This window comes from Apiospora kogelbergensis (assembly GCF_038363985.1).
Source record: "Apiospora kogelbergensis strain CBS 113332 chromosome Unknown utg000001l_segment0_segment0, whole genome shotgun sequence".
In the NCBI taxonomy this organism is placed as follows: domain Eukaryota; kingdom Fungi; phylum Ascomycota; class Sordariomycetes; order Amphisphaeriales; family Apiosporaceae; genus Apiospora; species Apiospora kogelbergensis.
Window position 1 is genome coordinate 7,405,237 of NW_027117418.1, and position 22,781 is coordinate 7,428,017.

At 54.5% G+C, this 22,781-nt stretch overlaps 9 protein-coding genes across 9 annotated transcripts; 3 read left to right on the forward strand and 6 right to left on the reverse strand.

The window, feature by feature from the left end:
- Positions 1-1,347: 1,347 nt before the first annotated feature.
- On the reverse strand, positions 1,348-3,141 carry PG998_002393 (Extracellular serine-rich protein; the record flags this gene model as incomplete). The annotated part of the gene is made up of 6 exons (XM_066869211.1): positions 1,348-1,714; positions 1,764-2,356; positions 2,467-2,518; positions 2,609-2,798; positions 2,878-2,932; positions 2,998-3,141. 6 exons carry the CDS (start codon positions 3,139-3,141, stop codon positions 1,348-1,350), a joined length of 1,401 nt encoding a protein of 466 aa, XP_066737626.1.
- A 1,103-nt stretch (positions 3,142-4,244) lies between these two features.
- PG998_002394 (alpha-1-3-glucosyltransferase) lies at positions 4,245-6,087 on the reverse strand (the record flags this gene model as incomplete). The annotated part of the gene is made up of 2 exons (XM_066869212.1): positions 4,245-5,758; positions 5,868-6,087. The coding sequence occupies 2 exons, from the start codon at positions 6,085-6,087 to the stop codon at positions 4,245-4,247; spliced, it is 1,734 nt and encodes a 577-aa protein (XP_066737627.1).
- A 700-nt stretch (positions 6,088-6,787) lies between these two features.
- On the forward strand, positions 6,788-8,255 carry PG998_002395 (pH-response regulator protein palC; the record flags this gene model as incomplete). The annotated part of the gene is made up of 2 exons (XM_066869213.1): positions 6,788-7,924; positions 7,986-8,255. Coding segments are annotated over 2 exons (1,407 nt in total), but the record flags the coding sequence as incomplete, so codon positions are not given.
- Positions 8,256-8,384: 129 nt separating this feature from the next.
- On the reverse strand, positions 8,385-11,032 carry PG998_002396 (uncharacterized protein; the record flags this gene model as incomplete). Its single annotated transcript, XM_066869214.1, has 4 exons — positions 8,385-8,490; positions 8,595-9,021; positions 9,104-10,218; positions 10,272-11,032. 4 exons carry the CDS (start codon positions 11,030-11,032, stop codon positions 8,385-8,387), a joined length of 2,409 nt encoding a protein of 802 aa, XP_066737629.1.
- A 1,181-nt stretch (positions 11,033-12,213) lies between these two features.
- PG998_002397 (fumarylacetoacetate hydrolase) lies at positions 12,214-13,351 on the reverse strand (the record flags this gene model as incomplete). Its single annotated transcript, XM_066869215.1, has 4 exons — positions 12,214-12,471; positions 12,526-12,906; positions 12,990-13,229; positions 13,337-13,351. The coding sequence occupies 4 exons, from the start codon at positions 13,349-13,351 to the stop codon at positions 12,214-12,216; spliced, it is 894 nt and encodes a 297-aa protein (XP_066737630.1).
- Positions 13,352-14,823: 1,472 nt separating this feature from the next.
- On the forward strand, positions 14,824-15,669 carry PG998_002398 (short-chain dehydrogenase/reductase-like protein SDR; the record flags this gene model as incomplete). The annotated part of the gene is made up of 3 exons (XM_066869216.1): positions 14,824-15,079; positions 15,150-15,239; positions 15,305-15,669. The coding sequence occupies 3 exons, from the start codon at positions 14,824-14,826 to the stop codon at positions 15,667-15,669; spliced, it is 711 nt and encodes a 236-aa protein (XP_066737631.1).
- Positions 15,670-16,260: 591 nt separating this feature from the next.
- On the forward strand, positions 16,261-18,776 carry PG998_002399 (eukaryotic ribosome biogenesis protein 1; the record flags this gene model as incomplete). The annotated part of the gene is made up of 5 exons (XM_066869217.1): positions 16,261-16,645; positions 16,758-16,845; positions 16,918-17,305; positions 17,404-17,543; positions 17,597-18,776. 5 exons carry the CDS (start codon positions 16,261-16,263, stop codon positions 18,774-18,776), a joined length of 2,181 nt encoding a protein of 726 aa, XP_066737632.1.
- A 495-nt stretch (positions 18,777-19,271) lies between these two features.
- On the reverse strand, positions 19,272-20,720 carry PG998_002400 (uncharacterized protein; the record flags this gene model as incomplete). Its single annotated transcript, XM_066869218.1, has 2 exons — positions 19,272-20,459; positions 20,550-20,720. The coding sequence occupies 2 exons, from the start codon at positions 20,718-20,720 to the stop codon at positions 19,272-19,274; spliced, it is 1,359 nt and encodes a 452-aa protein (XP_066737633.1).
- A 1,087-nt stretch (positions 20,721-21,807) lies between these two features.
- PG998_002401 (uncharacterized protein) lies at positions 21,808-22,523 on the reverse strand (the record flags this gene model as incomplete). Its single annotated transcript, XM_066869219.1, has 2 exons — positions 21,808-21,965; positions 22,079-22,523. 2 exons carry the CDS (start codon positions 22,521-22,523, stop codon positions 21,808-21,810), a joined length of 603 nt encoding a protein of 200 aa, XP_066737634.1.
- Positions 22,524-22,781: the final 258 nt, after the last annotated feature.

The window sequence follows — 22,781 nt, forward strand, 5'->3', positions numbered from 1 at the left end:
TGGGAGCTGTCAAAGACGAGAGAAAGTAACGGCAGCCAGCGACGTGAGTGGGAATGACGGTAAGTTATGGTGATGTGGTGGGACACAAGAAGGAAATGCTTTTGAAGGCGAGCGCGGCGATGCGATGCCCGAGTCTTTCACACTGTCTAGGCGGCGAAATGGTAAGCTTCACGGTTCCCGGTGTAGGCACAACCGTGTCCTTTTACTTCCTGCGCTCTGTTCCCAATTGACAGTTGAGCAAGCAAAAGCAACGGGCCAGGGTGGTGGGTGGTGGTGGGTGGCAGGCTCTAGCTATGCCTGTACTTTGAAACTGCTGGCGCCGGCGCCTGGGGCTCAAGTACCCCCTGGCCTGGCACTCCAAGACACGGGAGGCAGGCCCATTCAGGGCCCTCAATTGGTTTGGTCTAGTGGTTTTCAGTGGGTAACAGCTGGTATGTAGGTATTCAATGAACAGTAATCCATCCTCTTCTTTTTTCCCACCACAAGCCACAAGGCTAGGTTAGGGGACGATGATGCTACACTACAAGCCACCTCCGCAGGAATGCAAGGTGCCGTGCCGCTCCCAAAATAGAACAAAGAACACCTAATGGTGTTTTTATACACTTACCTAAGATACTAGGAGGAAACGATGACGTCCTCCGAGCTTTTCTTCCGCCTTCCCGTTCGTCTGGTGCAGTGCTAGAATACACCCAACGTCATGTCATTTTGCTGTACATGCTGCCCATCATCGGTTTCTTGCTCCTGGTGGATTTGGATTGCTGTGCCTGCGGCTCAGCCGTCCTTCCGCCCATCCGCCCTGGTAGGACCCCGCAGTCCATAAATAGTTTGCTATTGCCGCATAGGCTCTCTTTTCCCCTCCGAGCCAAGACGAGAGAGATCACCGCCCATTGCAAAACCCGCAATTGGTTCGAAAACTTCCGAGTACGAAAGCACTCGCCGACACGATTACGTTGCCATCAAAGTATCCTATATATTACTTCAGTCTGACTGAACTCAAACATCACGAACCCCTGGTTTCCATGTGCCAAACCCTGAAGTGCCATTTTCTTTCCTTTCTTTTTCTACCTTGCCGCCCCCATATATCCGTCTACCTTAGGTAATGGAAAGCATGCAGAGTTCCGTGTAGTTAGTAATACAAAAGTATAAAATATTGGTACAAGTTGCAATCCAACCACGCAACCACCCACGAACGCCCGGAGAGAAAACCAGAATGACGGAGTCCCCCATACCCATATAAGTACAGAACAGCTATATAATGACGTTTCACGAGAGTGAGGGGGGCCGTCGAGAAGACGCGCTGCGAGACGTGGTCGTCTTTATTATCGTCGTCGAAATAGTCTTGTCTCATCAGATCATGTTGCCGCCCACCTTGTCCGGCCGATAATTATAGTCGACGCCCCTGCGCCAGCTGAACGGCCGGCTCCAATTGTTGTAGTAGCGCGGAAGCGGCGAGTTCCCCGGATCCGCACTGGCCGGTAGCTCGGCGGGTGCCGCCGGTGTCTGCGGCGTGGTGGTGGACGCCAGCACGATGGGCGCGCTCGGGTGGTACTGGTTGTTGCTGATGCTGTGGTACGGATCAGGAACCATTGCCATGGCGATGTCTTCCTCTTCGCGCAACAAGAGGACGGCGGAGGTAATGAGAGGAGCGGGAGGGAAAGACTTACGAGTAAGCAGAACCATGTTGAGGTTGTTGGTTTTGATGGTGGTGGTGGTGCTGATAGTAGTCCGGTTTTTCGCGCATGGGGCTAATGATTCCGTAGTACGGAGCCTCGGGGCTCGAGTACGCCAGCACGGCTTTGTCATGTTCCTGCGCCGTTGGACTCATGCAAAGACCGCCATCCCGAGGCGTTCCTGACCGGGAAGAAGGCTGCTGCTCTCGCTCTCCCTGGCAAGCGAAAAGAAGACCCTCCGAGTGCCTCTGTCGTTTCGGGCTTCTCGGCGGTCGAGGAGGCGGCATGGCCGTCGTGGAGAGGAACGGGGACGAAGATGCGGCCGGCGATGGTGCGGATCGCAGTGCAATGTGGCCGCCGCCACCCTTCCGCCGTTGTTGACCCCGAGCCCCCTGACCCTGTCGTCTTTTCCGGTAGTACAGAAACAGAAGCCCAGCGATTAGTCCGAGTAGGGCTACACTGCCTACGGCGATGCCGGCAACGACGGGCCCTGACATGGACGAATCATGGCCGCCCCCAACATGAGCCCCTGCTGTCGTTGCGTTGTTTGCTGCGGGTGGCATGTATCCGCCAGGTACCTTCGGGTCGGGCCGGGGCATCTCGGTAGGGAAGGGCTGTCCCGGAGCAAACTCGAATGTCGAGTTCTGGACATACTGCTTCTGGATATCGAGCGTAAAAGTTCCATTCTGTTAATAAGAATATAAAAATAATTAGCCTCATTAATTTTATAGTACCCATTTTGCGACGCAAAAAATGTATTCAAACACTAATAGTTGAAAGAAAGAAATATGCATACTGGATTGATGACCCCGACCATTGAGTTCTGAAGACATGATCCGGGCACAGTACTATAAAGAAAGGAATATGGTAAGAAGGAGTAAACAGAGACATAGAACCCAAAACAAGACAAGTCAGTGTAACTTAGGCCATAGACATACCAGTAAAAGAAGATAGGCTCGGTATCGTTGATCTTGACATCGAAATGGGGAGGCTCGTTCAGGATAGCCTGAACCGGCACGAGGTCGCTGTAAAAGCCCCGTCGCCCGATCTCCACGGTTTCATACGGGATACATGGATACCGGAACTCGGCCCGGGCGACCGAGTGATTCGTGGGGTAGAAGTTGAAACCTATAGGTACGGTACGATGGTAAGAAGCCCGTCCGCTTGACCTGTGTTTCCTGGGGGCGGAGGCGGGGGTAAAACTTACGAACGATATCTCCCACATTCGCTGTGACCGAGTCTGGCCGGAATGAGAAGCCTGCCTGGAGTAGCACACATGTTAGCCAGTGCGCAAGACAAGACGAGACGGTGTATGATGTGGACGTACTGCCCCCACGCTGATCGTGTGGATCGCTGGCGTGGCTGTGGTCTGCGTTGCCGGCGGACTTTGTTGGTCAGGCGTTGCTGCATCGTGTGCTAAGCTCATATGAACTCCGACCGCGAGGGCCAATACTCCCAGAAACAGTCTCATAATCGTGAGTGAAATATACAAACTCTGGAAGCCCCAGCTCACATGTTGTCAAAAAGCAAAGAAAGTAGCGAAATCCGGAGAAACCAGAGGCAGAGAAGAAGAATAAGAGTGTTAATATGAGCAACCAGATCATATCATGCTAGGACTCGTCGAGGCGAGCCTCGGGATAAAAAAAGAGGCAGCTAAACATCAACATCATAATAATACCTCTGCATCTCACAGGAGGCTGACAAGGGCCGACACGATTTCTAGAAAAGGCAGCATCCACCATCGCGTAAAGGTCTGGAGCAACAAAGCTGACAATCTTCTCCTTGGCTCACAGGAACCAACCGAGACGCACACTAACAACATTGTTTATTGATGATGCGGTGCCGGGGATCCAGCTGTCATTGCATTACCGATGCCTTGGTAAGCTGGTTTTTTGGCCCAGGAACCGCCCAAGTTGTGAGTAGGCTGGAGCATTTACGCACCCCAGCATGGAAGAATCGGGTTATTTTCTGCAGGACATGATGACAGGCCAATACTCGACGCGGTATAAATAGCGAAGCGGAGGAGGGGCATGAGGTTGCATCGGCAAAAATATCCGGTTTGTTGATTCTCGAACGGCGCGGAGCGCATCTAAGATTAGACGCTTAAGCGCCGGCTGGGGGTTGCCCAGAATGGATTACGGTTCCAAATCTGGCAACACACAGCTTATATAATACATATACCCAAGAGCCAGTGAGATTCCAGACCTGCTTGCCGAGATCGACTGTGTCACGCTTCAGCGCGTCCGTCCATTTGGAAGGAAAGGTGCAACGTGTGCTTGCAAGCCGTTATTGTTGGCCATTGTGGGTATAATTTCTAGTTGTTCTATAGAGGTGGGAGTCCATTGAGGACAGTGGTACATTGTGCGGTATCTTCTGCCTGGCGGTAAACCCATATCTGAGAACTTTTCTCAAGACCTTCATCATCTTCCAACAGATTTCAAGTCTATGTCTCAAATCAGGAAGGCTGCAGACCGCCCGTTCCGCGAAGAGTTTCACCAGATCTCAAATATGTATTTCCTCCGGTTCACAGGAGAGGTGAGACCCAGTGTGGCATCTCGTGTAGAGCGGCGTTGCTCATTGGGTTTTCGGCTTCTGGTCTGCGCTTTGCCCGGTCTTCCTTGTAAGTATACCGCTTTCTTGAACGAGTTTACCAAGGCACCAGAAATAGCACAGCATAAAGCCAGCTGCGCCAATCCCTACGTTCGCGACAACCCATAGATCTGGCTTACTCGGCGGGGGTAGAACGAACTGCTCAAGGCCGTGCCACATGAGCATGAGAGCATAGAAAGCGCCGTGGACGAGAGCGGTGATCCATTGAATCCACTCGCTCTGACCTTCTTGAAAATAAGCACCCGTAGATGTCGGCGGAAGTCCCAGTAGATATGCCCATAGGAAAGTTAGGACAGCATAAGGGACCCGGAGCTCTACGCGCTGGAGCAAGGGGAACATAGTCCATGCACCAAGAAGATTGGCGAAGCCAACCCACGACCTGATCTCTTTTCCAAGGCCCTGCTTCCCGGCTAGGAGTATCGTCATGGGGAGAAGGGGTAGCAGAGCACTCTTCTCGTGCACTTGGTAGCTGAACATGAAGAAGCCCCAGGCGGTGGCAGCGAACGCATATGGCAGAAGCTCCTTGCGTGGCCGGAAGAAGAGAATCAGATTAGGCGGCGCAATTGCCGCTAGAGTAGCTGCAAGTGATGCGCGCTGGAGAAGAACCGTGGGGTAATCTCGCAGCTTGATAACCACGTTGGCCGCACACCAGAAATTGGCAACCTTGTCTTCAAAAAGGCCTCTTGCGAAAGGGAACACTCTGTGGACCATCTGCACTAGCTGTTCAACGACAGGGTAGTAGATGGCGCTCGTGTCGAGGTAATCCGCAAGCTGCGGGAATATTGGTAGCGGTGGGTGTTTGCCTTCCAGGCCTGGTTGAGAATCGATACCGCGATTAGCATCATACAAGGCACCGAGAACAATAGGCAGGATCAGTATCGCAAACGATATTATCGTCGCTATAGCGATCACGACGAACCTTCCAAGGTTGATTCGGGGGAATATGCAGCTTCCTAGCAAAAAGGAGAACACAGCTGGGGCGTAGTAAAGAGCCATCTGCTTAAAGCCGAGGGCGGCGACGAAGAATACCGCAGCCCACATATGGCGGCCGGCCAGCATGCTGGACATGCTCGAGAGCACAAATCCAAGCATGACGGTGTTATACTGGAAGTGAACATGGTCAATGAGTATGGTTGCTGGCTGCATCAGGATCGCGACCAAGGCCACCCAAGCTGTCCACGGGGCCACCCCAAAGAGCCTGCTGTACCGTCGGACAAAGATGACGGCGGCGGGGATGTAGATCAGGTACTCGGAGATAATGACCGTCGCCCTCATAAATATCTTCAACGTCGGGTCGTCGGAGCCACGAGACTCGAAGAGGGCGAACCAGGTCGGATCAATGACGGCGCCAATCTTGCCCAGCAGCCAGCTGTGGTAGGCCGTCAGGGGCGGGTAGTCGAGACCCCACCACTGGAGGTCGTGGAAGTACCATTGCGAGATGGGGAGCTGTGTCGTGACCTCCATCCAATGCCTCTGGGCTTCGTAGTCGCCGAACATGGGGGGGTTTCTGGAAGCCTGCGCGCCGCTGTTAGTACCACTTGCCGAGCAGAACCGTCGCCTGAAGACCAGCCGGGTGCATGCGCCTACCAGAGTAACCCCAAAGACCTGCGGCCCATCTAAACAGGCCGACGGCCATGAGAATCAGAGGCAGGACCTCCCATTGTGAAACGGAGCCTCGGGCGGGCCAGAGGAAGGCGGCCAGCGGGAAAGAGGGTGTTCGAACGAGGGCTTCGGGCTTCGCGATGGCGTCGAAAGTCGCGGTCTTCTTGTTAACCTTGCGACGGGGTTTGTGGGCCGGCGCGGCCATGGTTCACCGTTGGTTGTGTAGAGAAGGTCGAAGAGAGTGTCGTCATCTGGTGAGGCAGACTTCAAGTCTTGAACACAAAAAAGAAAAGAAAAAGACAACGCTGTGCTTTTAATTATCCAGACCAGGCAAGGGTTCTGTCTCCTGAGGAGGAGCTACGGAAGCGCGACCCCAATTCAATTCAATCCTCCCCAGCGCACCGTGGCCTGGAGCTGGAAGCTGCGGGTCATTCCGTAAGGGAAGGTGGTACTAATACTTGGTGGGATCTGGCGTCAACTTCACACAAATCGTAGCGGAACAATCAGCAAAGCTATCCATCACCTAGAAGCTAGTCGCCTGGACAACTCGTTTCGAGACATGCAGGCTCTTCAGTTGAGTTCATGTAGAGTACAAACCAACACCTATTCAGCGCTGTAGCATTTGGCGTGGGCCAGATTGCGGCACGAGCTTGCTTGGCTTGCGAAGTGCAGCAACGCGCCAAGGGGCCCAAGCTGGGCTATACAATCACGATGAGGTCTTTCAGCGATAGGGTGTTTCCATCATAATTCCAATGCTGCTTACTGCCACTACTGCTCCTTTTCTGATCCCATAGAATATGATGGAAATCTGAGACACATGTACCTTGACCTCTAATTTGGGACGCCCACCATGCCTTTTCCTCTGGTACTCCCAACCACTTCCTCATTCTCCTATTCCGCCAGCTTCAACTGCGAAACCCACCCCCTCACTGCCCCTCAATGCTAGCACCCATCGCGGGGTGGTCAGGGACGCCTTGAAGAAGCACAAGCGCCTTCCGCCGTCCTCGCAAGCCCCTAACCTCCCGTCCCTGGTCAACAGCCTCAACAACTACATCCCCTACCTGCTGGCCGTGGACGCCGGTCTTCTCGGCGGCAGCCAGCAGCAACATGATGCAGGCCCAATCATCGGGGTGACCATGGCCTCCACCCCCAGCATCGAGTGGAGACCCACCATCTCCGAGAGCGCCGTGCCCGGCCGGCGCGAGTCCGCCCGCGTCAAGGTCCAGTCGCTCGAGTACGAGCTGTTCTTCGTCCTGTCGACGCTGGGCTACGTCCACACGCTGCAGGCGCGTGCGGCCCTGCACCCGCTTTACGTGACGTCGGGCGCGCACCTGGGCGCCCAGGAACGGACCACGGCCATCCAGAACGCAGCCAAGCACCTGCTGGACGCGGCGTCGGTGCACGACTTCCTGGCGCGCCGGGCCGAGGCCCGCGTGACGAGCCCACCCTGCGCCGACATCGCCGCCGGCACGACGCGCGCCCTGGCGTCCCTGGCCCTGGCCGAGGCCACGCTGCTCGCCGTGCTCAAGGACGACCCGTACCCGGCCGTCGTCGCCCAGAACCGCAACAAGAACGACACCGAGTGGATGTACAAGGCGCCCGACATCCCTAAGGTCCGGGCCCACCTCTTTGCGCGACTGTGTCTGGCCGCGGCCGACCACGCGGCCCAGGCGTCGGCGCTGGCCAAGGCCACCACCAAGGGGACGTCGAAGCTCGACGAGGGCCTGATCCGCTACATCGACGACTTGCGCATGGCGAGTCGGGCGCGGGCCTGTCGCTTCTTCGGTATCGATGCGGAGCTGTCGGGCCAGACGGGGACGGCGTTGGGGTGGTTGCAGTGCGGCCTCCAGGAGCTGGGTCACGAGCCGAAGGAGGCCAAGAAGGGAGGCCTGAGCCTCAGTCGCATGAAGAAAGAGTGGTCGGATAAGCGGGAAGATAAGAAGGTCGAAAAGGGATCTGGATGGGGAGCTGATGCCGGCAAGCTAGAGGAGACACGAGTCATCGAAATGTTGGAGGAGAAATGGTCCAAGATGAACGATACGGTAAGAGTTTTAACATTCTTTGCACGCGTCTTCCCTAATTTTGCTAAACAATATTTCTCAGATCATGACCCAAGCCATACCGTCTCCAGCATCCCTATTGTCAGGGTTACCGTCTGGCAGAGAGATCCACACCATCAAGCTCTATGAGGCGCCGAAGCTGAGTGCACAGTCTCTAGAAGCCATGAGGGCTCCCCCTGACAGGATCGACGACTACGGCGAAGAGCCACTGAGCTCGGACGAGGATGAAAAGGCAGCTAAGATTCCTCCTCCAGGGGCGTTTCCGGGCACACAAGAGGCCTATAGAAGTGAGAGTACTCGATCATACTACTAAAGGACCCAAAGTCATTATTATGGCCATTATTTCGAGTCTTCACAAATGAACTTGATATTGTTAATATTGCTGCTCCATGTCTCTGTCTGATCATCTTTCTACCATCATGTCACAATGTTATATCGTCGGCTACTTCGAGGCGCGATCTCTGGCGCTACACTCGGTCCCGCCGGAAGCGGCCACGATGTCGCCGCTGTCCTCGCTGTCCCCACTGCTGTCCTTGTTGTCTTTGGTGCTGGGCGGCGATTGGAAAGAGTTGGTATCGCAGGTGGGGAACGAGTAGGCTTGACAGGACCGGTAGAAGTCCGAGCCGGCGAAGTAGGGGAAGAAGGAGAAGACGAGGCGGAAGTAGGACGGATCATATCCTCCAGGTTCGCAGTGTCAATCGCTTCCTGCTCGGCGAGCCACGCTGCGAGATCCTCAGCGCCGTTGTTCTTCTCGGCTGTCTCCAGCTCGACCAGCATCTTCTTCCGCTCTCCGAACACGTCATAGACCCATGCCAGCTGGCGGCTTCGTTCTTTCTGAAAATCTTTGCGCCCCTGCTCCGCCGCCTCGTCCATCCGGGTCTCGGCGACGTCGAGCAACTCGAGCCGGATGTCCCGCCGTTCGGTCACTTGGAAGTTATATGTCTCCCATGCCTTGCCCTTCCACATCCGCCACTCCGCGTATTTCGCGTCATGTTTGCGGAGGAACGAGGCCATTTTCTCCTCGATCTCACGCTCCGCCAACTCATTCGGTGTCAACGCTACTGGCGCCGTGATACTTTCTAATTTTTTGGGTATTGGTTGCCTCAGTAGCCGTTATTTCTCTCATTTTGCCTTTACTTGTGTTGGCGCTTAATCCTTTACGTTTGAGACGTCTGTCGTAAAACTCCCGAAGCTCCGTGCGGTATTTCTCCTCGATCCGGCGCTCTTCCCGGATGCGCACGAAGAGTTCATTCTCAAAGGCCTCTTCATGCAAGCCTAGCTTCGCCACGGCGTCGGCGTAAAGCTTCTTTCGCGCCGCGCCGTTGGCCTCGACGAGGGCTTGCTTGGCCACGCGGGCTTCGCGCAGCAGCACGTAGGCGCGGCGATCGAGCTCCTCCCCCACGGCGGCCCGCTGTAGATTGTGCAAATCCTCGAGGACGTCGCGCAGCGCGGCAAATTTGCGCTCAATGTCGGCGCGGCGAGCCTCTTCGCTGGCGATGCGCATCTCGAGCTCCTGGCGCCGGCGTTCAGCGGCCTGCCGCTCGAGCTCCAGCCGCAGCAGCTCGGCTTTGCGGGCTTCCTCGCGCTCGAACTCAGCGACCTGGCGGATCGCCTCGGCGATCTCGGACTCCTCCCGGGCCTCACGCTCCGTGCGCGCCGTCTGCCGGTTCTGGGCTGCCGTCTTCACTTGGGACAGCTGCTCCATGGTGCAGTAGCAGGTACGCCAGCGCGCGCCGCAGACGTAGCAGAACTGCGCGCCGCACCGACACGTCATGTGCTGACAGGCATCGCTGTGCTCGACCCAGGCGTGACAGCCGATGCACTTCTTCCAGCCGGCCTCCTCGGCCAGCTCTGCGGTGCGCTGGATATCACGGTCCTGCGGGCAGGCGCCGTTGTTGTCCGACTTCTTGTGCTGCTCGCCCCGGCACAGGATGCAGGTCGAGTGCTTCTTGGTGCACCGCCCCACGTTGAGGGCGCGGTTGATCTGCGCCGGACGCAGCAAGAGGCTGCAGTCGGGCCGGTGGCAGTACACGCGCTCGGAAACGGGGATGCTCCATTCTTCGACTCGGTCGCGGTACCGCTTTTTGAGATCCTCGTCCGCATGTGCTAGGATAAACAGCTCTGGGATTATGTTGAGACAGCACTTTGGTGGCCAGTGCTGTTCGTTTTCGCACGCCGAGCCGATGAGGCGCTTAAAGCAGTCATGGCAGTAGCTGTGACAGGGTGCTTTAACCGTCTCGTGGAGATCGAAGTCATCAAGGCAAGACACACATTCCCTGGAGATGCGGTTAGCGCGAGAGCTTTGCTCAAAGATCATGGGATGACATACACTTGCTCACTGTGGGTGGAGGAGCCAGAATCAGTGCTGCTGACTGAGGCCTCACCCCTTGGGGGTTGTGGACTGTAGTCCTTACCACCTAGTATTGCGTTTAAACGTGCATCCAAATCCACGGTTGTCCCTGCAGTCGTCTTCCGACTGTGCGAGGCGGCAGCGCTGCCAGGATCAGTTTTATCGAAGTTATTAAGCCGACGCAAAAGCCCCAGGACAGAGCGTCTGATGGATTTTGGGGGTATAGGGGCTGGCCGCAGTAGCCCATGCTCGTCTATTGTCAGTTTTGTCCCGGCAAAGTTGACAGAGGTAGGACCTGGTTGACGACGGTTGGCCTCAGGTGCTGGAGTTGCATCTGTCTGTGGGTAGTCAGTGCCCGATTTCTGAGGAGCGACCTCTGATGCAGTGTCTTTTGTTTGCTTCGTCTCGACAGCTTTCCCCTTTTCCTTGTTTTCCCTGAGATTCAAGGCGTCTTCGGCTTCGGCTTTGCGTACCGCTTCCTCGAGTAAACGAGCCTTAACGGTATCAATAGACTCCCCGAGAATATTTATAATGGTGTCAGTTTCAACATCATGAGCGTCCCTCAGAAGATTTGTAATGATGTCAAATTCAGCATCATGACCATCCTCCGCGTCATCTTCGGTGACGTCTGTTAATGTTGGTGTAGCTTTCGGGACTGGCTTTCGGGCTATCCCCTTTCCCTTCCTCTTCCAACTCGACTCCGATTCCAGGGAAGTCTGGGTTACGGCGATCGCCGGCATATCTTGGTCGTCCTCCGTTGATGGGACTACCAACGTAACAAGCACCATGTAAAGGGCTAGAGAAAAAGCGATTGTAGCAAGATCGCCGACAAGATGAAGCAACCTGTAGCTCATGTGTGAGTGTGAGGGCTGCCCGTACCATATATAAAGGTCGACAGGATGTATGTGTCCTTGCATGCCGCGCTTGGATTTGCTGGTATTCAATCCGAACTTGCCCTTGTTTCCTACTTATCTCCAAGGTCGATCCCATCCGTACTTGAGAATCATACTCCAAACAAGGAACAAGGGGGCATATTAAGCGAATGGGCACCAAACAAGTGCTGGAAGGTAAGACAATCCAGGACGCTTTAATATATCTTGGGGAAAATTGAGATTTAATATGTATCAGGTACCGCCGCAATCCATACTGGCATTTGAGCTGGTTTGCACCCAATCCTCGGTCTTGCCAGCCAGAGAGCCTTATTGCGCTCAGCCGCATGCGGTCCGATCTTGGCTCTCAAGGCAGGATGGGCTGGACGGGGTCAGCATATACTTGCGATGTACGCCGGTCACCAAGTGCAGCAGTCAGGAACAGCCATAATTGGCCGCTGAATGAGCCTTGCCCAGAACGGTCACCGGGCATCGGTCCCCTTAGCCACGCTCAGGGCTGATTGGAAGGTAAGGCATGTCGGAGCTGATGGCGGGGAAGTAGCTTTTAAAGCATAACATGGCCCCATATGAGTTCGAGACCAAATGCCTAAGGGTGCCTAGATAAGAGGCAGTGATTGTACACAAGTTGGCCATTGGTGGCCGGTTGTTCGTTGTAGGTGGGCGGTGCAAGACATGCCTCAACCACCAAACCGGTGCTGCGCCCACGTAGCAAAACGTGAGCATATTAAACCTAGCGTGTCCCCCCAACCTGTCAGCTGCTCCCTCGACGATATCCACAACGGAAAACAACCGCAGTCCTGTTCTCTCTTAGCGAGAACGAGACATAATGAGCTGACACTCTTATAAAATAAACGCCTTGCCATTGCCGACTTTGCCGCCGAGGTTGGGTTCATCTAAATGGTGCCCGTAATATTCGGGGTCGTCTTTATTTGTCCTTACTTCAACTAACCAGTCCAATTACTCGCTAGAACAAGACATGGTTTTATGAGCTTCTGGTTCTTCCATAACGACCGCTCGAGCGGCTGGCTACCCTAGAGTTTAGCGGCCTCCTTGGCGAACTCGACCATATTAGTGCAAGTTCCGACAGACTCAAGTTCAACCTCGACAACATCCCCATCCTTCAGCCAAAGCTTCGGCTCCCTGCCCATACCGACGCCAGATGGTGTGCCCGTGAATATCAAATCCCCAGGCAAGAGTGTGTGACCCTTGCTGAGGAAAGAAATAGTATGTTTCACGTTGAAGATCATGTCCGCTGTGTTCTCCTCCTGTGACGACCTAGTCAGCCATGCCTGGTTTCGTTATACGGCGCATGTTGAGGGAAGAAGGGGAAGTGGAATCGTTACCTGGACAGTTTGACCGTTGACGCGGGTAGAAATCTTCAGGGTTTGCGGATCCTTGATCAGGCTACTCGAGACAATGCCCGGTCCGTACGGAGCCCAGCCATCAAAGCCCTTGCCAAGAGACCACTGACCGCCGCCCCGCTTGATCTGCCAGTCCCGGTGCGAAACGTCGTTACCAATGGCGTAGCCTAGCACGTAATTCAGGGCATCGGCCTCGGACACGTCGGAGCAGCGCTTGCCGATCACGGCGACGAGCTCGCACTCGTAGTCCAGCCCAGCCTCCTCCTGCGCAATCTGGTGAACGGGGATAGGGTCTGTCGGCCCGGCCAGAGACGTCACCGGCTTGTAGAACAACACCGGGTACTTCGGGATGGCCATCTTGGACTAAAGTCCCGATGTATTAGCAAATGGCGCACGATGTGATAAACGAGTCATCCCAATACGAGCTGGATGACAGGCAGCCTTACCTCGTTGGCATGCTTCTCATAGTTCAATCCAAGACACCGAACCGTCTTGACATCCTCCAGGGCAAGAGGTGCCAATAGGAGTCGCACATCGGCAACTTGGTCGGTCACCTCGTGCTTACCGAAGATATCGCCCGTGACGATGCGGGCCTGCCGGGTCTTGGCGATATCTGTGATGCCACGGGGCAGGATGGCGTCACCATAGTAAACCCTGCCGTCCCTGGCGAGGAACCGGACGAGACGCTATAAGACAACCGTACATGTTAGCATGCGATGTATTCAATGGGGACATTACCGCGCGCTTTCCCCAAACCTCGTTCGGTGGCAGATAAGCCGAGGGGGGTACTTACTGAGAAAGAAGCCATGACGACAAAAAGAACTGGCAAGTGGAGGAGATAAGAGAGCAAGCAGTCAATATACGATCCTTTCCACAGGACTACCTATATAGTGTTCATACAGATCAGATCAAAAGAACAGCTATCTCGGACATGCGTCGCAATCTCTCCTCCGATCTCCAAATGTAGTTGTTTTAGTCGTAGCGGGACGCCTACTACTACGACTTCGGATACCCCACCCCAAACCCCGGCGCTTTATTATTAACCGTCTTGTGTGCTCGAGCCGTGCCGCTTCCTCAGCAATCGAGACAGTAAACATCGCCGGTCTCGCTTTGTTGGAGCCCTTGGCTTTGACTGATCGCTATACAGTCAACTATTTCCATCTGTGGGCATTTTGATAAGCTCGGGTATTCTCGTCTTCAAAAGGAGTCAATGTAGCCTACACCTGTGCCCGCTTCTTCTCCTCAACTCCTACCTGTGCACAACCCGTGGCATGAGGTCTGCCTGAACAGGCTCGGTGACTCCTTTCGACGATGGTGCATACTGGATGCTCTCCGGCAGCCCCACACGGGATCTGACAAGGATGACAGTTCCGCAAGCCTACACGGTTACTGATGGAGATAATGCAAGCACTCCGTTGGTATCGGCCTTATACGCTGCCTTTATCTGCAAATCCGAGTGCTCCACGAAATGTTTTTATCATGAGTATTCCTCTGGGCAATAATTTTACGTCTTGAAATTCGCATGAGGCTCTCGAGAGAATACTGGTCTGTGGCGAAGCACAAGGCATCACCACAGGTAAAGGCGTTTCACTGCAGAAGGCCGATCCCCTCCCGGGAATTGCAACAAGGAACTCTTCTTCAAGTTATAGTGATATAGATACATGGCTAGATATATAGTCCTTCCTCTTGTTCTTTCCAACTTATCTGATTAAGCCTCAGAGGGTGATGCTCCAATCATCGTCACGACTAGGAGAGGCGGTAGTTACTTTCAACGACTGAAGCATTATGGAGAAGGGGCCCACTCAATTTCTCCAAGCTCACAACCTAGATTCCCCCGCAGAATGATGCTTTACATAGAAATATTACCAATCATGTATACCACGAACCCAACCTGCCAACTGTAGGCTGAATTTCAATGTGGTAGACTACATCATCATGCCTCCCGACTTAGATCATCGTATACCGTGTATACTGTGGTAGGCGATGACAAATGAATGCCGGACATTTCGGTCCTGGTAATACTGCGAAACACGAATTCTGCGGATCCGCGAGGGTTTACAAATCACCACGGACTGAATACTGGATGCTAGTATTGGCATTTGTATTTGCTGTGATAGAAAAAGGTTTTTATAAAGGCTTGTTGATCCGACTGTAAACACTGTAAGTCTGGGAAATCATCACAATCTCACAAGTCAACAAGCCCTACACTCCAAGAGATATCATTCTCCAACAACTCAACAAACCAAACAATCCACCAGACATCAATCTCCAGCATCAGACATGGAAACCGTATTAGTAATCGGAGCCACCGGCAACATTGGCACTTCTACTGTCACTGCTGCCTTGCGCTCGAAGCGACAGGTCCTAGCAGTTGTGCGAAACCAGAAGTCCGGTGAGAAACTCGTTAAGAACGTTGGAACATCCGAGGGAATCACCTTCGTCGAGGCCGATGTAGTCTCAGACTCAGGGATGAGAGGGGTCGTCGAACAGGTTCGGGCGGGGAAGCTGCCAGCCTTCCAACACGTATTCACCTGTGGTGAGTTGCTACATCTCACAGTGACTGGCGAATAGAATGGGTTATACTGATAAACCTCATCATTATATAGTTGGCGCCGACTATATTCCGGTTGCCCTCAAGGACATCACTACCGCTCAACTCCGCGACAACATGTCGAGAGCCTTCGAGGCCAACTTCTGTAAGTCAAGAAAGCCTCCTTCTCCTTTACGGGGGTCCCACCTCACTGACCATACAATTCTGCAGTTGCCTACCGGGAGACCATCAGCTACCTGCTTGAACAGGGTAGGCCCGCCACGTACACAATTTGTACCGGGTCCCAGGGTGATTTGGCAATCTTCCCGTTGCCAGCTATGACGCAAGGTCCCCTTTTCTCCATGGCCACGGCCGCCTCCCGCGAGAATGCGGAAACCAATGTGCGCTTCAACGAGATTTATCTCGGAATGCGCGTCGAAGTCGACGAGGCTGCGAAGAAGCACGGGGTCACCAGCGCTTCCGAGTTCTCCGTCGTCTACGAGAGCATCTTGTCCCGATCTGAGATCCGCGGCTCGCGTGTGCGGGTCATGAACAACGGCGACCTCAAAGACCTGAAGTACGAAAGCAAGTTTTAGTTTTCGTAGAACAACGATGCCGTTCTAGTCGGCGTGGCCAACAGATGCTAGGTCAATACAGTTCCCAGTGTTCCAATAGACCGAACTGGTGCTCAACAGATGTACAAGATATTGATGACCATAAGCATAATTTGGAAGTGATACGGTGATAACATAAAGAAGATACTAGACAAAGAGGACTTGAAGAGCAAAAATAAAATCTGTGGAGCTACTGGTGATCGAAACCAGGGCCTCTCGCAGATATGCATTCGTTTGGATGCAAAGCGAGCGCTCTACCACTGAGCTATAACCCCATTGATGATCGGAATCTGGATCTTCTTATGTGATATATTGACACAAAATGAGATGGCTGAGAAAGAGCAGCATAGGCGGTCAATTGCTTCTAGGACTTGCACGGGCACATTAGACTAATAGGAAGGCGGTCAGAATTAGAAAAGTTGGCTGGGCGGCAGAAAATGCTAGGGACCCCACCTGTCTCGAAAAAAGTTACTGGCAAGCCCCCAGGCCCAATTAGAAAGCCGTCCAGGTGCAGTAAGTAAAAGTCGACTTGCGCAACGACTTTTGTTCCAAACACGCAACCGAGGATCAAACATGGCTCCCCGGACGCAATTGAAGCGCAAAGCTTCTGTCGCTGCGGCAGAGGCTGAAGCTGCCTCCTTCTCCGACGATGAGTTCGGCGACGGCGTTCTCGAAGGTGTGCTCTCCGACGACTCGGAGGACGAAGAGAACAGCGACGACGAGGCCGAAGACGTCGAGGGCCATGATGAGGACCTCGATAGCGACGAGGTCCCATCCGACGAAGATCCCGATGAGAAGGAGGCCGACGAACACGACGGGCCCCGGTACCGAGTCGAAAAGGACGCCAATGGCGGCGAGCGCTACGTTTACGAAGAGATCGACCCTGTGTACGATTCCGACGATAGCGATGCGCAAAACCCGGAAAACACAATAGGAGATATTCCGTTGAAGTTCTATGGTAAGACCACCTCTTGAGGGCGAATAGCTTTTGCGTCTCGACAACACCAAGCGCAACTCTCAGCCTCTCGTTACCAATATAGATGTGTATGTTTACTCACTAATCAAACTAGATCAATACCCCCATATTGGTTACAACATCGATGGCAAAAAGATTATGAGGCCAGCTACTGGCCAAGCACTTGATGCTCTCCTGGATAGGTAAGCCGCTCTGAGAAGATAAAAAGGCCTAGATGCGATTCTAACAAACACCCTAGTATCGAAATTCCCAAGGGTTGGACCGGTCTCACCGACCCTGCCACTGGCAAGCCCCCTGAACCTGAGCCGCGACGAACTTGAGCTTCTGCGCCGCGTCCAGATGCAGGAAATACCGGAAGAGGGCTACGACCCATACCCCGAGTATGTACCATGGTTTACGCATGAAGAGGAGGTCATGCCTATCTCTGCGGCCCCTGAACCGAAGCGCCGATTCTTACCGAGTAAACATGAACAACAACGAATCATGAAGATTGTCCGCGCAATCCGCGAGGGCCGCATACAGCCGTACAAGTCTCCGGAAGAACGGGCGCAGGAGGAAGATGAGGAGGAGGAAGAGATGTACGATTTATGGGCAAATGAGCAAGCGCAACCGCCGCATGTGATGCATATCCCGGCTCCGAAGGTGGCGCCACCAGGATTTGACCTGTCATACAAGTATGCACTCCTCTTCCGGCCAACTGCCTTTTACGCAACTAACGATAATCGATAGCCCCCCCTGAGTACCTTCCTAACAAGGAGGAGAAGAAGAAGTGGGAAGAAACAGACCCTGATGAGAGGGAGAAGAAATATCTGCCTGCTGGGTACGATGCTCTGCGCAAAGTACCTGCTTACGATACATTCGTGAAGGAAACCTTCGAACGGTTCGTATCTCTACCCTTGCTAAATAAGGACCAATACTTACTTACTTCTATAGTTGTCTCGATCTCTACCTCGCGCCCCGTGTTAGGAGAACACGTCTGAATATCGATCCCAACTCGCTACTTCCCAAACTTCCTCGTGCTGAGGAGTTGAGGCCTTTCCCCACGGTTGGCGCTGTCGAGTACAACCATGGTACCAGAGTCCGCTCTGTGGCGGTCGATCCCACTGGCGAGTGGGTGGCCAGTGGAGGTGACGACGGTGCTGTGAAATTCTGGGAACTTCGCAGCGGCAAGCAAGTAGCCACCATTCGTCTCAGCGCTGACGAGCCTGTCAACGCGGTAAAATGGCGCCCTGGAAGTGCTATTCTAACTGCTGCCGCCGGCCAAGATATCTTCTTCATCATCCCACCTATGCTGGACCAAGAGGTACAGCAAGCAAACCGTGCCGTACTCGACACAGGTTTCGGATATGCAACCAATGGAAAGACAGCCACCCTGACCAGCAACGGAGCTCGCAAAGACCCACCCGGCACTTGGGCCCGCCCGGGAGCCCGACTCGAGGACCAGGGAGTGCTTCTGAAGATCACAGTCCGTTCTGACGTAAAGGTCATCAACTGGCACAGACGCGGCGACTTCTTCTGTACAGTATCGCCCAGCGGCCAGCGTTCCGCTGTCGCGATTCACACACTGTCTAAGCACCTCACACAAATCCCCTTCCGTAAGCTTCCGGGCTTGGCGCAGACAGCTCAGTTCCATCCTTCGAGGCCACTCCTCTTCGTTGCCCTCCAACGCACCATTCGAGTCTACGATTTGCAGAAGCAGGAGCTGGTCAAGGCCATCCAGCCTGGAGCTCGCTGGATCTCGTCATTCGATATTCACCAAGCTTCGGGTGACCATCTCATTGTTGGTTCTTACGATCGTCGTTTGCTCTGGCATGATCTCGAGCTGTCCGCCCGGCCGTATAAGACCATGCGTTTCCACCCCAACGCTATCAGACAGGTCAAGTACTCGCGTAATTTCCCACTATTTGCGGATGCTAGTGATGACGGTACCATCCAGCTGTTCCACGGTCGCGTCCACAACGATTTGATGACAGATCCTACTCTGGTTCCTCTGAAACAGCTTAAGGGCCACAAGGTGGTCAACAACCTCGGTGTTATGGATATCGACTGGCACCCAACTCACCCGTGGTTGGTGTCTGCCGGTGCTGACGGTACGTGCCGCTTATGGGCATAAAGATGGTCAGACTGTCCGTCGTACCTTGTGTGCTGCCTAGAGATATAGGGTGTAGCCAATAGAAAAAGGGGTAAAACGGAGTCATTAGCGCTTGGCGTTTATTTTGAGAAGAAAGCCTTCGAGCTTCATGTAATTCAGGAATCTTCCCATTGAAACAGTTTACGATTTGATTTGATTTTATCTTTTGGATTCACCCTGTTGTGCTTTTGACCATGGCTTGGATAATGTCAGTGTGGTGATCTTTACCCTCGCCTCATCTTGATGCCTAACGTTCATGGGCCATCCTGGCAACCAAATCTGATTTGCCACCTGAATGGTTGTTTTCGTGTCAGCCCTGATTACTCTGTGTATATATTATAGGGCTGATCCCAATCCGCCCCTCACAGGTCCGTTGATGTCTAGCTCTTGGAACCGTCTTGTACTACCTCTCTTCCCCAGCTTCTGCCATTTCTCCCTCGTCCCCACTCTGAGGTAATCCCGATACGATGCATTCCCTCATACCATGCGATCTACTCCATCCGCAAACTTGTCGAAGAGGGCCAGATCGACGGCGCCGCCCATGGCCTTGTACCCCGCCGGGTTCAGGTGCAGGTAATCGCCACTGTTGTACGCGTCACTCAGCTCGTCGGGCCGGGTGGCGTTGCGCACGAGCTTGTCGAAGTCGATGACGGCGTCGAACCGGCCGCTGTCGCGGATCCACGCGTTGACCCGCTGCCGCGTCCGCTCCCGCTCCGGGTCCGAGTACGGCTGCAGCCCGGGCTTTCCGCCGCTGAAGGGCGTGATGGTCGCGCCGAACACGGGCAGCCGCGCCGCGTGCAGACGCGTGACGATCTGTTCGTACGCGGCAATCAGTCGCGTGCCCACGTCCTGCTGGGCGGCGGCGTCGACGGCAGTGACGCCGATGTCGTTCACGCCCTCGAAGAGCATAACATAGCGCACGCCGGACTGGGCGAGGACGTCGCGGTCGATCCGCGAGAGGGCATTGGGGCCCAGGCCGTCTTGGAGGACGCGGTTGCCGCCCGCCGCTTGGTTGAGGATCGCGATGCCGGCAGACTTCTTCTGCGCGTTCAGGCGCGCTTGCAGCTGGTCCGGCCACCGGTCGTTTTGGTTCGTCGTGCTGCCCCGGCCGTCGGTGATGCTGTCGCCGACGATGGCCAAGGCGCTGGTCTTCTCGCGCGGCAGCCAGGCTTCGAGGCCGGAGATGAGGTACCAGTGGTCCGCGCTCTTGGTCGCGGCCGTAGTGCCATTCGTCGGCGATGCGGCAGCGATATCTGTCTCGTTCACGACGTTACCAGGCGCGAAAAATGACGTGGTCCGGCTGCCCGGGTGCGACGTGATGAGGTTGGTGCGCTGCCCCTGCGCCAGGTACAGCGAGATGGTGACGACGTCCCCGCCGCGGACGGGGAACTCGACGGGGTCCGTGACGGCGAGGGCGCCCATGGGAATCGTGTAGCTCGTGCTGCCGCCGCCCGAGAAGGTGAGGCGTTTGACGGTCGACGGGTCGATGGCCGACACTCCCGTCGAGCCGTTGCGGTTCGCGGGCAGCGCGATGGTCGCCGCCGTGATGGGCAGGTCGGAGCCGCCGAAGGCGTTGGAGAGGCGGAGGCGGATCGTCGTGGCGCCCATGCCGACTTTGACGGTTTGGCGCAGCGTGGCGTTCTGGAAGACTATGCCGCTTGCGTTCTGGGAGCTGTAAGTAAGGGCTCAATATGGAGAGGAATTCTTTTCTTCTCGTTTCCTTCATCCGCCAGAAAAGGATTGAGTTTTGCTCACATATGGTGCTGGCGGCAGATTGGCCGGCTCAGTGAGCTGTGGCATCGTCGCCCAGATACCCGTCCAATGCTTCTTGCCGCCATCGTGACTGCCATGGCCGTCGGCGGCGGCAAGTGTCCCGGCAGTGTTGAGGAGCGCTGCCAGGAGCGTAGAGCAGCTTGAGAAATGCATTTTGCCTTATATCCTGTGTTGTGGCAGTCGTAATCCAAGCTGGGAAACGAAGAATTGATGCCAACTCAGGTTGGTCAGTCAGTTTTTACGGCAAATGACTGACAGACTTGCGCGTAACCAAGTTGCGACGACCAATCCATTGGACAATCGGCTCTTCATATATTGATCAAATCCCCCTACTACCAACAACCCTTGCCCCTGACCCTGACCCTGACCCTGACCCCAAGATGTTCTCCTCTCAAGCGGCCTCATAGCGAGCTGGCGATGTGTGTCGGTGACCGCCCCGCCGCTTGACTATCGCGGGCATCGTTGTACCGAGCAGTTGGCGTCGCTGGGGTACGCTCAGTGGCCCCCTGTCTTTCCCCAAGCTGTGGGGTAGTTTGGGGAACAAGCCCCAGAGCCGTTCCAATATTCAAGTTAGAATGATGCTCCAGTCAGCCTATTAGCCTAAATGGCGGCAGGAATGGTTTCTGTTGCAACTCCATGAATCGCATCGCGAGAGTGGGGAAGCGACGGAAGAATTACTTAAAGCCACCTGCAATTGGGCGTCGTCAGAGGTTGGAGAAAAGGACCCGCTGTGTGTGATTGCTCCTTTCTTCTTTTCTTTCTTCTCCCCCAGGTGCTTTCTTTTCCGGCCGCTGCCAGGTGGAGAGATCTTCTTGGTGGCCCACTGTGGGGGAGCTTGTATTCCTACCTGCCTAGTATCAAGCATTGTTACGACAACATTTCATGAAGCCGTGCGATATGGCTAGGCAAAGACAAGTTCTACTTGGACCAAATCGTTCACTACATTGAATCTGGGTACCACGTCGAGATCGACTCGGTTTTTTTCCTTTCTTTTTTTCTCATATTAAACGGTATATCGAACACAAATCCCGAACTAAAAGACGTCCCCCTCCATCTGTTTTCATCGCGGCCCTGTAACGTCACTCCAGGTTGTCATGACTTTTGGGTCGCCAAGCTAGCCATGGTTGAAAATACCAAAGTAACACAAACCAGAAGATAACGAGGATGAATTCCGCACAGTACATGCCCAAGCGGCCCCATTATAGGAGAGACTGGGGTTTCTGATCAAGCATCGTCCTCCCTATGTGTTTCTTCTCTGCTGTTGTCTTGTTGGTGTTGTTGGTGGTGAGGATGATTCATACACATTACCATATACCGTAAGGTTCTCATCCCACTCGGTCTCGGCGGGCTCACCATAGAATATGGCACCGGTCCCGTAGATGGTCTCGTCGATACTGTCTAGCCTTGTTGTTTCCGAGGCCGAGACCACGACCCAGGATGTATCCGTTGCGTGGCTCCATGTGCGTCGGGGTATCTCCATGCTCTCACTCAGTTCGTGGGCGGGGACATACGAACTGGTGACCCAGTTGGAGGGATTTCGGGGTAGGGCTCACTACTGCCGCCATCGTGTTGAAGGTCGAAGGCTCGCAAGGCCGCACTGGTGAGAGGGAAGTTGGTTGGGTCCTGGGGTTGGATGAGGTCAATTATAGCCAGGTCATGCCGCCGATAGAGGTTAGGGGTGTGACGGAAGGGGCCGGCGAGGGTTGAACTGGAGGATTCCAGAGGGCGATCAAAAGTCGCACCATTGTCTCGTTGACCAGACACGTCCATGTTGCAGAGTTCTTCAGCAAGGCCATCGACAGACTCGTTGAAAGATTCACCGGTCTGCCCCGACGGGATGTTCTCTTGGTTATGTTGCGGCGGACGGTATCGTGTCCACTGGTACTCCTCTTGGGCAGTGGGCCGAGAGCTTCGACTCGAAGGCAACACCCCGGGATACGTGCTGTATACAGACATCTCGATTGTGTTGGAGGCGAAAAGGATGGGGTGCTTGGACAGTGATGGCAGGTAGACAGTGTGGGAGGCTGCGTGGGTCTGAATGTGGTACAGAGGGAGGTGTTCTCGAAGCTCAAGGGGAGGAACTGATAAGTTCCAAGTTGCAGAAAGCCGTATTGATATACTTCGATGCGTTCTGAGTTGTTGCTTCAACCGAGCACGGCACGCTGCACTGGATCTCTGAAGGGGGTTGCAACGGACTGAGATGGTGAGCTGGGT